We start from the raw sequence: 12,718 nt of genomic DNA, 5'->3' as shown, positions 1-12,718 counted from the left end.
ATGCAACAGGCTGTAGAACGAGCTTTGGACCGTGCGGACTATGTCATCGCAAGTGCCCAGCAGAGGCCTCCTAAAAGGAAACGCTCGTCGAGTGGGGAAGCATCTCTCTATGAAAAACTTTATGACATGTATGTGGAAGAATGTGGGAAAGAGCCTGAGGCTCCGGAGGAGCTAAGAAGCAACGTGAACTTGCTAGAGAAGCTCGTCAGGAGAGAGTCGTTGCCCTGTTTGGTGGTCAACCTACACCCGGGAGAGGGGGGATATTCGCTGATGCTCGAGGGGAAACATGGGGCGTGTTCGGAGACCATTCGGCTGCCTTATGAAGAAGGGGAATTGCTGGAATACCTGGATGCTGAGGAGTTACCCCCTGGTCTGCTGGCCCTCCTGGAAAAATCTCAGGTTAACATTTTCCACTCTGGGTGTGTCATAGCACAGGTGCGGGACTACAGGCAGTGCGGTGGTGGGGAACCTCCCGGCTACCAGAGCAGGCATATTCTCCTGCGCCCGACCATGCAGACGTTAGCCTGCGACGTGCAGTCCATAAGCAGCGATGGCCAGGAATGGACCCAGGAGGACAAACTGCTGCTTGAGAGCCAACTGATCTTGGCTACTGCGGAACCCCTGTGTCTCGATCCTTCCGTATCAGTAGCCTGCACGGCAAACAGGCTGCTCTATAACAAGCAAAAGATGAACACTCGCCCGATGCAAAGGAGCTTCAAGAGGTATTCTGCACCCTCTCTGAGTCGGCAGCGGCAGCTGTCCGGTTGCCCACCTCCTCCTGAGCTCGGAGTATGGGCCTCTTGCCGAAAAGGCAGACAGAGCCAAGCCGGGCGGCGGTATGACCTCAAAATTTCTAAAGCGGGCAGTTGTGTAGATACGTGGAAACAGAGACCCTGTGACTTGGCCGTCCCTTCTGAAGTGGATGTGCAGAAATATGCCAGAGGGAAGAGGTCCGCCAGACAGGATGTCTCACCTCCAGGAGTCTGGCCAGCCCACGAGGTGAGAGCCGGTGGTGCGTTTGGATGTGAGGCTGGCGACGAGCCTCAGACAACGGAGCTGACCTTCATGCAGCCGCCGCCGCTGCCGCCGAATAATCCACCTTTCTCTGGACCGAGAAGGCCCTGGAAGGAAGGCGGGTGGGAGGGACAGATGTCTCCTCTGCACCCCTCCACAGACGGCCGTTCAGACAGTGTCCCGCCCGAGTCAAAGACTGCTGCTGTGGGGGTAGTCGTTCGGCCAGAGGCGGTGGTTCCGCAGAAGGCCAAGTGTCCAGTCCCCGCGTCCCACAGCTCCAGCGGCTCAGCCGGCCTCAGCGGGCTTCCTCCCGGGAAGGACCCAGAACAGCCTGAGATGGTGTCCGTTCGGTCTCCAGGCCAGGGCCAGGGCGTCAGACCGCCAGCTCTACGCATCAGACTTCCCTGGAGCTCAGGGGAGAGTTGGTCGGGGAACAGTTTTACTCCACGGGAGGCCAGCAGCTGTCTTAAGTCTCCATCTCCGGCTCCTGCTTCTAAGCCAGCAAGTCTTTCCCGGCAGGCCTCCGTGGCCGTGAATCGAGTTAGCCCGCTTCCTGCAGCGCCCCCGTCCTCCGCCAGCGCACCACAGAGGACCCCGGCGAGCCGGGTCTCGGCCAGCTCCCGGCAGTCCTCTGTGAATGTGACTGGAGTTCGCCCGCTTCCCGCAGCCACCCTGTCCACCGCCAGCTCCCCGCCGGGAGCCCTGGCCACCCCGGTCACGGCCAAGTCCCCGAAATCCTCTGTGAAGCAGGGCACTCGAGTTAGCAGGCTACCTGCGACCACCCCGTCCCCCGCCGGCCCATCACAAAGCAGCCCCCACGCCCAGGTCACGGCCCGCTCTGCGGGCCCCGGTTGCGGAGCGCAGGCTTTGGAGCGGGGCTCCGGCCCCGGGCAGGGCTGCACGGCTGGCGCCACGGCTCCTGCGGGGGACAAGCCCAGCAGCCTGCCCTCAGGAGCTCGGCCCCCCAGTGCGGTGCCCGCGGCAGCGCGGGGTCCTCCGGTCCGCATTCAGTTTTTTTTTAAACCCGCTTCCGGCCTCAGGCCAGTAACTGCACTGGAGCTTCCCCAAGATTCGCTCCTCTTGAACACCCCGCAGCAGCCAGAGCAGCGGCTCTATCAGTTGATTCCCCCAGAACAACTTCAGCAGGCCCCCACTTCTGGTCCTCCGCAGCCGGTGCCACAGGGTGCAAGTGCACGAGGTGCCGCCGGTCCGAAAACGGCCTCATCTGCTCAGCCGGCCGTGGTCCTTAGCGGGGCTGGAGAGGGGAGTTTGCCGCAGCCCCAGGCGGCGCTGTTGGCTGCGCTTGGCTCTGCGGAGAGCCACGGAAGACCCCGGCAGATCTGCCCTCGCCCTGCGCACCCACTGCCGCCGGCCCCGCCGCAGGCACAGCCCTTGAGAACCTTGCAGGGCCCCGTGGCTGTCTCGACAGTGGCCGCGCACACAGCTGGGCCGCCTCGGGGCCAGCAGGCCGCGAGCCAGTCCGGAGGTAAGATGGACAGAGGCGCGCCTTCCCCTCCCAAATCCTGAGGCTTGCATTATTTGCTCTCTCTTTAAAAACACCAGAGCAGGGGCCCAAACCAGCTCCCGAGTTTTGACCTCATTTTGGTTTTGGCTTCGTTGTTGTTGTTTTGTGTTGTTTTCCCATAACGTGTCAGTATTTTACGCTTAGATGTCCAAACTCTACGGAAGCACAACCTCCTGAGTGGTTTGTAGAAACCAGGCAGCGATGTAAGAAACTGGGATTGTTTTTGCTTGAAGTCATTGCTTTGTTGCTGTACTTGTAGCCAGAGCCATCTTTACGTTCGTGTTCTAAAGTAGATCCAGCTCCAAACTGGGTTCCGTCTAAACCCCTAAAGCCTGTAATTTCCCGAAAACCGTAACACTACACTAGCAAAACAGTTAGCACGGGTATTACTTTAATAGGATGGTTGTAAACATTTTTAGATGAGCTAAAAATCCTGACCTAAAATGAACCGCCTTCACCATTTTTGAAAGTGTGCGGTTCAGTGATGCTCAGTAGATTCACGTTGTTGCACAAGGGATCCCTGGAAGCGTTCTCCTCTTGCCAAAGTGAAACACTATCCTCCCCGTTTTCCCCCAGCATTCTCTTTTCTGTTTCCCCGAGTTGGACTGCTTCAGATACTTTGTGTAAGTGGAATCCTGAGGCAGTGTTTGTCCAAGGGCGTAGCTTTTTACAAATGGCTTCCCTGTACATAGTCTGGACTGAAGTGACCTATTAAACACTCGAAACACCTTTTAGTCGCGGCCATACCACCCTGAACGCGCCCGATCTTGTCGAAACACCTTTTAGAAGAGTGGACTTGGTATGTGCTTAAAAGGTTTGTGCACATGGATTAAATGCAATTTTTACAAATTTGTTTTGAAAGGATCTGTGAAACCTGCCAAAAGATGATGTGCTTGCCAGGCTTATATGGAGGATGTGGCAGACTTCGCAAATGGGCAGAGCGGCTCAAGGTCGCCCCTTCTTGGTGGCGGTCCCCAGGCTGCACTCAGTGCCCACCCTGCCCCCTCCCCCCCCCTCCCCCCAGAGCCCAGCCCCTCTCCTCCAGGTACAATCACTGGCCTTGAAAAAGCACTTGTGGGATGTCTCGCTTTCTCCCTGTACAATCGTTTACTTGGTTTAGAATGCCAGGTTATTTGCAGAAATTAAAGAGCTACACATTTGAAAATGTGTTGTATTTGTTTGCATTTCAAGTGTTTGCGACCTCTGGTTAGATTCTGAAGTGGAAACCGCCCCCCCCCCCCCCCAGCCCCCGGTCTCTGCCTCTCCCCTCCTGGTGCCCATCAGTTGTTCAGCATCCGGGCTCCCCCATGTCCGGTCCTGCTTTCTTGCATTGGTGGTGCTCAAAATAGCCCTGAAGTTCTTTCTGTTTCCCCTTTCTTTTTATGGAGGTGTAATTCACATAAGCGACAATTACCCATTTTCAGGGGTACCGCTGAGTGGCCTTCACTACATTTACGTGGCTGTGCCACCACCAGCTCTATTTCCAAAACCGCTTCCTCACCCCAAACAGATCTCTGTAGCCAGGAAGCACTGGCTGCCCATCCTCCCCTCCCCCAGCCCCGGAAACACCAGTTTGCTTTCTGGGGCTGCGGACTTCCCTATTCTAGATATCTGCTGATGATGGGATCAGATAGCATGTGACCTTTCATGTCTGGCCTCTCTCACTTGGCATAATGTGTTCGAGGTTCGTGTGTGGTGTAACACGCGTCGGGCTTTGTTCGTTCTTCTTGTTCGGCTGAATAATATTCCCTGGTGTGCATATACCTCGTTTTGTCTATCTGTCATCCATCGATGGACATTTAGCTTGCTTGCACCTTTTGGCCATTGTGAATGCTGTTACTAGGAACGTTGCTGTGCAAGGATTTCTTTGAGAGCCTCTGATATTTTGTTGCATTACAATTTTTAAAGGGCAACCTGTCTCCCTAAAATTTGTTTTTCTGTGTACACATGCATGCTTCCCTGCCTTTGGCCCTGACAGCAAAGGGAAATGAGGTCTGGCAGTTCCACTTTAAGAGATGAGCAAAGAGGCAGGTAACCGGTGGTTCCTACTTGATCAACCCCGCTGTACTAACGTGCTGTCCTGGCCCTGCTAAGGGAAGATTTCGGCCAACCCACGGGTCAGACGTGCCATGTGAGTGACGCGGAGCCCGGTAGGGCTTTAGGTTACCCATCCTGGACATCTCCGTGTATGGTGCCTGCACTTTTAAGAAGTGAACCAGCGTGATGACCACTTGCTAAGAAGAGTTTCCGCTTGGCCTTGGGAACCAACCAGACACCTGCACCCAGAATCCCACCTGATCTGATGTACTTCTTTCCTTTTGCCCTCTTGGTACTGGTGACCGTTGAACAATGTGGGGTTAGGGGCGCCGACTCCCCACGAAGTCAGCAATCTGTGTTATGTCTGTTGCCTAGCCAAAAATTTAGCTCCTAATAGCCTACTGCTGACCGGAAGTCTTACCGATCACTTAAACCGTCAGCTAACAGGTATGTTGTCTGTTATGTGTATTATATACTGTATTCTTATGATAAAGTAAGCTAGAGAAAGGAAACTATTATGGAAATTATTGGGAAGAGAACATTTATGTACAGTATTGTACGGTATTTCTCAAAAAATATGCATATAACAGATTTGTGAAATTTAAATATATGTTGTGACATAGGTGAACTTGTCCTTGAGTAATGCGGCGCTCCCTTTCCAGACAATAAATTAAGGTTTGTGTCACATCACTGTTGGTAATCTATGATTATTTCCTTCTAATCATCCCCATCAGGGTTGGTAATTTGAGGCAACTGCCATACTGATGAACAGAAAGGTAAGCACCCTTGAAGTAAAATCTCAGAGTGTGTATTTATTCACACAACTGTTCAGGGAGGACTTCCTATGTGCCTCGTACTGTGTTAGGCCCCAGCTGGGATGGGGAGATACAGACACCAAAGAAAAGAAAAATCCCTCTTCAGAATCTAGATCTTATTCACAACTCATGTAATTTCATCCTTTAGCAATTTAAGCTACATTCCCAGTATGATAAAGTCTCGATAGAATAATGCATGTTATATTTGCAAAGATGAATATGTAATAAAGAGATTGGGAAACAGAAGGTTCAAGATTTTGGTGGCCTGTCACCCTATCACAAGTCAGAGGGCAGAACACAGACCATAAGATGATGGAGATAAGATTCCAGATGAAAAAGTATTGCCCAGCCCCTAGAGTCCAGGGATGTGTATCTGCACAGAGAATGTGTACTTACTCATAAATGATAAAAAAAAAAAAAAACCTATTATCCCATTTTCAATTTCTATTTTGAGAAAATTTCGGGAAAAACATCTACTTCTCCTAAGAAACTTTTGTTTTCTTACAAATAACTAAACATGTTAGGTTCCTTGCTGGATAGGCTGTCTTCAGGTCCTATTCCCACTTCTCCCACCTTCCAACCGTTACCAATCTTGTCTTTGGTTTTTGTTGTGTGCTCCCTCCTGAAATAGCACCGCGGCCACCGCTCATTAGCAGAAGCTGAGTTTATTCTCACTGGTAAGGATGAGGACATCCTTGACAGTCCCAGTAGTGTTTCAGGTAAATATCTTTTTCCATAAAATAATCCTTCATCTCCAGAACTTCAGTATTTCATCTACAGGGAAAATGTACTTAACTGCTTTCGTCGCATCTTGGAAAACACCTGGGCTATAAAATACAGGATTTCTTTGCGCTCTTCTTACTACATGCTAGGCACTGTTCTGTTGTAACCCACTCAGTCCTTGCAAGGACCGTGTAAGGAAGGTACAATTATGGATGTGGAAACAAGGCCTTGGGAGCTAAAGGTCACCTACCTATAAAGTATCAGAGCCCAGATTTGGACCCAAGCTTCTTGGGGTAAGAGACCATGTCCTTTCCCACACTGCCCTCTCCACTGCCTCACTGAGGGCAAGACATAGACCTATACACGGTGGGCTCAGCATATGGTTGGAGAGACCCCAAGACGTATGGATGAAATGACAGATTACAGCCTGTCACTTAACTATGTGTTGGTGCTTGAGGGGGGCTAAGAACTGGCATCTCTGCCAGAGTTTGGAACCATCTGAAAGATTCAGAGTCAAAGAGTTGGACATCATTATATTCTCTTTGTATGGGACGCTCATATGTTAGAAGATGTAATTCAGATGTGGGCCAAGCAAGTTTCATAATACTGCTCCCTGGTTGTAGGGGCATCCTTCCACTCTCCGGCAGGGCTAGAAAACTGCAGACCCCTCCCCACAGGTCTGGCCTTCTCACCCGGGAGAACTGAGTGGGCAGAGCAAGGCTAATGTTACTCTAATAACAGCAAGATGACAGGTGGTGATCAAGCTTGCTTAAACTGTATATAGCAGCCAGATTATCGAATGGTTATCACAGCAGCCTGGCAAGGAGTTGCTCACAAGACATGCATTATTCATTTAATCCTCAAAATGACCCTATTGGTGGTTAGTGTTGTAAACTCCATTTCCAAGCGAGACAACTGAGAGGATACTGTAACTAATCTACCTAATGGAGGGGCCAGGATTTGAATCTAGATAGCCTGCCTCCAGAACCCATAATCTTAACCACTAAGCTGGAGCTGCGTAATAAATTTACTGGGTCAGTCTGGAAATAACTAGGGCTATGTTGGGGCGCGTGGGTGGCTCAGTCAGTTAAGCTTCTGCCTTCCGCTCAGGTCATGATCCCAAGGTCCTGGGATTGAGCCCCACATCTGGCTCCTTACTCCGTGGGGAGCCTCCTTCTCTCTCTTCCTCTGCCTGCCCCTCCCCTTGCTTGTGCTCTCTCTCTGTCAAATAAAATCTTTTTAAAAAAATAACTAGGGCTAGATATAACTGCTGTTTATAAAGTTATTTTCATAGAAAAATACTTATCAGGGGCACCTGGGTGCTCAATCAGTTAAGTGTCTGCCTTTGGCTCAGGTCATGATCTCCGGGTCCTGGGATCGAGCCCCATGTCTGCTCAGTGGGGAGCCTGCTTCTCCCTCTCCCTCTGCCCTCCCCCCACCCCGCTCCCCTGCTTGTGCTGTCTCTGAAATAAATAAAATCCTAAAAAAAAAAAATACTTATAGGGCGCCTGGGTGGCTCAGTCTGTTAAGCGACTGCCTTTGGCTCAGGTCATGGTCCCAGGGTCCTGGGATCAAGTCCCACATCGGGCTCCCTGCTCAGCAGAGAGTCCACTTCTCCCTCTCTTTCTGCCCCTCCCCCCTGCTTGTGCACACACATGTGCACGCTCTCTCTGTCAAATAAATAAAATCTTTATTTTTTTTTAAGATTCTCTAGGTATGGGGTGTGATCTCAGGAGCACCTTTTTTTTTTTTTTTTTTAAGATTTTATTTATTTATTTGACAGCGCGCACAAGCAGGGGGAGCGGCAGGCAGAGGGAGAGGGAGAAGCAGGCTTCCCGCTGAGCAGGGCGCCCAATGCAGGGCTCGATCCCAGGACCCTGGGACCATGACCCGAACCAAAGGCAGTCGCTTAACCAACTGAGCCACACAGGCGCCCCAAATAAAATCTTTAAAAAAAAAAACTTACAAATCATACTTAGAAGACAACGCTTTCATAGAGTGGGACTTCCTCCATATAGCGGTCAAAGATGATCAACCACCCTGGAGTTGCCAGTTATCTGCTGTATTGAAATGAGCAGAATTATCCCAAAGTGACCTCATTCTGGCGTGCTGGGACCACGAATCAGCTGAGGCTGGAGCGGAGTCGGGGAAGCTTCCACTGAAGGATTCCTGACGGGGCAGCAGGACACCCCTAACGGGCTCCGGTGAGAACTGGGAAGGGTATGAGACTTCCCCTGCCTGCAAGCTAACAAGTGAGTCTGCTTCAAGTTCACGGATGCTGGCAGAAATCACAATAACATTGGGTCAGAGGCAAAGGATGTGATTCCCCGTAGCACAACAGACAGCACGCGCTTCCTGTTTGCGTCGGTTCTCTTGCCCCCCACGTCCCACTGGGGCAACACAGAGGTGGTCCCAAGTGGATGCTGCACGTTCAGTGGAGGTGTGTCGCAGGGGAGGAACCAAGCTTAGGAAATACCAGTCTCTTAAAGAGGGCTGCAAGCAAACCTGCCCAGTTTTTGCCCTAAAGGGAGACATTATTATACCGTCAACAAACACATTTTTCTTTGGCTCCATATGGAGACGTGTTCTCTATCTCCTAAGGCTGTTCACTCTACAAACTTTCTTGGAAAGTTAGCTCAGAATAAAAGCTATCAGTGTTTCTGCTCACAAGATGTGCAGAAACAAGAGAAACCCATGGAAAAGTGTCTCCCAACAGACCTCAGGTGCCAGAGGCTGGAATTCCCAGACAACTTCTTTAAATATCTCGTGTCCAGCCCCAGACTGCGTGGCACCTAAGCAATTTGTGTGTCCCTTCCTTGACAAGGTTGTTTTCTCATGTTTGTTCGAAAGGAGAGCAATAAGGGCTCGGGTCCCTCTACTGGAACGTGGCCCCACACCGTGTATCCAGGAAGGTATGGGGGCACAGGTAGTCTCCTCGAATGCATGACAGGAGCAAAGGGACCCATGCCTTCTCTTCTCTTGCTACCCTGGTGGTGTAAGTTTTTCTCTCTCCCAAGAAAGCTAATGACTGAATTTGTTTCAAGCCCTGGTATATGACAGGCGAGACCCAAATGGTCTCAGTACAGTAGATAAAGAAAAAAATAACCAGACATCTTAGAATTTACAAGCAGCCAGAAGGAGAAAGATCAAACAGGGCAGGCGCCCAGCAAAAACAGAATTGTCAGAGAAGACGGATAACAAATAAAAAATAAAACTAGGATTTAAAGAGATTCAAGTACAGCATTCGGGTGACCAACTGTCCCAGTTTGCCTGGGATTGAGGGAGTTCCAGGGATGTGAGACTTTCAGTGCTAAAACCAGGACAGTGCTGGGCAAACCAGGCTAAGTTGGTCATCCTGTGCACGCACACCTCTTCCCACACGTACAAACTCTGTGAAACCAGATGCTGTGGTTTGAAACTTAAAAGATACATCAGATGAATTAAAGGAGAGGATGGCTACTCTTGCAGCCAGAGTCAGTAATCTGGGTGAAGGGAAGAAATATCTCAAAGCATAATATCTCAAAAAGACAAAAAAGTGGAACTTACATGGAAAAGGTAAGAGTCTTGGTGGAGGATAGATCTAGGAGACATAACAAGCAAAAGCAGGCCATGAAGAAGGAAAGGGAACTGGTGAAGGAGAAGCATAATGAAGCAAATAATAAATGAAAATTCCCTGGAACAAAACAAAGGCCCAAGTTTGCAGACTGAAGAAGTATGCCAAGTTCCCAGTAGGTTCCATGAGAATCTTAGTAGGTGATCTAGAAACAAATTATAGTTGATTAAGTTCTGGTGCAACAAGTACCAATTCCCTCCCCCTTCATCTAACACAGATAAGCAGATTGTTCTTCCCAAGCTCCTGACTTGGGGTTGGTTATGTGCTTCACGTGGGCCAATGGACATAATACAAGCAGAAGCCTCAATTTTCCCTGCACAGGGGGCTCACCGTTGTCAACCTCAAAAATAAAAAAGCCAGTTATTTTACTAGTCAAATTAGTTTATTGAGGAATAACAGAGCAATTGCACTTTGGGACATACAAGTGATGGTGAACCCTAGGTAAGTCCAAGGACATGAAGGGAAGGTCAGCTTTTATTAGTTTTTTTTTTTAATGGTGGTTGGAATTTTTCTTAAGTTTATTTATTTAAGGGATCTCTACACCCAACGTGGGGCTTGAACTCACAACGCCAAGATCAAGAGTCACATGTCAGCCAGGTGCACCAAGAGCTCCCCCTTCAGGGCTTCCCAATGCCATTTTAAACAAGGCTTCCCTTATTTTCACATCCTCCTGTTCTGCTTTCTGCCATGAGAGCACGCTCTGGGACGCTCCTGACTCAAGGAGGATGAGGGGGCGCCTGAGTGACTCAGTTGGTTAAGCTACTGCCTTCGGCTCAGGTCATGATCCCAGGGTCCTGGGATCGAGCCCCGCATCGGGCTCCCTGCTCCGTGGGAAGCCTGCTTCTCCCTCTCCCACTCCCCCTGCTTGTGTTCCTGCTCTCACTGTCTCTTTCTGTCAATTAAATAAAAAAAAATTTTTTTTTTTTTTAAAAAGGATGAGAAATACATCAAGTGGCCTGGAACCAACCTGAATGTTAGAGTCAAGCCCAGCCTAGATTTACAGATATGTGAGTAACCAATAATTATAATTTAATGCTGATGAGACTTTTGTGGTAGTTTGTTCCAGAGCATCATTCTGGCAATGGCTGATATACAGACTTAAACATACCTTGGTGGAATTCTAAATCTCTAGAATGAAAGATAAATCTTAAGTTTCCACTCAGAAAGAGTAAATTTTCTATAAATAGAAAATAAGACGAGTATTGGACTTCTCTTATACAACATTCGAAGTCCTAGAAGACAGAGAATGTTGAAATAACATCTAGAGACTTTTGAGAGTACAGGACTATCACCCCAGAACCTCATATCCAGCCAGGATTTCATTCATCAGTAAACAAAAATTTTTTTTCATTTTTTAAGAATTAAAAAATGTTAACAACCACATGACCTATTTGAGGAAAATACTTAAATCATACTAACCAAATGATGAATAAACAGAAACAGAGGCCTCATGTGCTAAAGTTTAAATGGATAATGATTGGATGTCTGCAAATAAGTAATAATATGTTTTCATCTAAATCAATCATAGGGGCGCCTGGGTGGCTCAGTCGTTAAGCGTCTGCCTTCGGCTCAGGTCATGATCCCAGGGTCCTGGGATCGAGCCCCACATCGGGCTCCCTGCTCAGTGGGAAGCCTGCTTCTCTCTCTCCCACTCCGCCTGCTTGTGTTCCCTCTCTCGCTGTCTCTCTGTCAGATAACTAAATAAAATCTTAAAAAAAAAATCATAAACCTCTTGGAATACATGAGTACTAGATGAGGATTTTTTTTTTAATTTTTTTGGTAAGTATTCTTTTTTTTTTTTTTTTTTTTTTTTTTTTTTTTCAAAATGATCATAACACTTCATTAATAAAGGTAGTATAAAATATTGGTAAGTATTCTTAAAAGAAGCTGCTGGAATGGTAATTTTAATAATAATCTAGAACTAAACTATTTTGGAGTCACCTAGGCATCGATGTGGTGAACATGGAGGCAGAATGGAGAAAGAACATTTGAAATTTCTCAACTGGGGCCAGAGAGGGAAGGGAAGTTAAAATAGTCTAACAATCGCATCTTACTGGAGTAGGGGATGCAAGGAAAAATAAACTGTCTTAGTGAGAAAAGAGTTGAGGGGTCTTGTTTTCAAATAATGTTAACAAAATAGTCAATTAAGAATACCAGAGAATACTTCTTTTTTCCGTCTGGGCTGCCGACATGCCATCCAGACTGAGGAAGACCCGGAAACTTCGGGGCCACATAAGCCACGGCCACGGCCGCATCGGCAAGCACCGGCAGCACTCAGGAGGCCAGGGTAATGCTGGTGGCACGCATCACCACAGGATCAACTTCGACAAATATCACCCAGGTTACTTCGGAAAAGTTGGTATGAGACATTACCACTTAAAGAGGAACCAGAGCTTCTGCCCAACTGTCAACCTTGATAAACTATGGACCTTAGTCGGTGAGCAGACACGGGTAAATGCCGCCAAAAACAAGACTGGAGCTGCTCCTATCATTGATGTGGTGTGATCGGGCTACTACAAAGTGTTGGGAAAGGGAAAACTCCCCAAACAGCCTGTCATCATGAAGGCCAAATTCTTCAGTAGAAGAGCAGAGGAGAAGACTAAGGGTGTTGGGGGCGCCTGCGTTCTAGTAGCTTGAAGCTACTTTTGGGGGGGGGTAGGTTCATTAAATGCTAACAAGTGCTTAAAAAAAAAAAAAAGAATGCCAGAGAATAAATTTCCATTAAAAGAATGGAAAAGTACAAAGGAATGTCCAAATTAGCAAGGACAAAAAAATGGAATGGATAGCAACATCATAAAAGCAAAAGAGAAGGAAAAGAACCATCAAAAATAAAATGATATAGCATGAATACAATATGGAACAATAAAATCAAGTATATCAGTCATTTCTGTAAATGCAAATGACCAGAAATGTCCAAATGAGCTTAAAAAAAAAACCAAACCGAACTATATGAGCACTTATAAGAAATAAGAGATAGCAAGCCAACGCCAT

At 48.2% G+C, this 12,718-nt stretch overlaps 1 protein-coding gene and 1 pseudogene across 1 annotated transcript; both read left to right on the top strand.

Moving 5' to 3' along the window:
- Positions 1 to 6,280, top strand: LOC123842395 (transcription factor SPT20 homolog). Its single transcript, XM_064574803.1, has 3 exons — positions 1 to 2,500; positions 4,952 to 5,023; positions 6,150 to 6,280. The coding sequence occupies exons 1-3, from the start codon at positions 1 to 3 to the stop codon at positions 6,278 to 6,280; spliced, it is 2,703 nt and encodes a 900-aa protein (XP_064430873.1).
- Positions 6,281 to 11,897: 5,617 nt separating this feature from the next.
- Positions 11,898 to 12,364, top strand: LOC123852886 (large ribosomal subunit protein uL15-like; annotated as a pseudogene).
- Positions 12,365 to 12,718: the final 354 nt, after the last annotated feature.

Source organism: Mirounga angustirostris, unplaced genomic scaffold (genome assembly GCF_029215605.1).
Source record: "Mirounga angustirostris isolate CCGP_5_RB_7025 unplaced genomic scaffold, mMirAng1.0.hap1 SCAF_11, whole genome shotgun sequence".
NCBI classification, from domain to species: Eukaryota; Metazoa; Chordata; class Mammalia; order Carnivora; family Phocidae; genus Mirounga; species Mirounga angustirostris.
The sequence above is the reverse complement of the archived record's forward strand: the minus strand, read 5'-3'. Positions and strand labels throughout refer to the sequence as shown.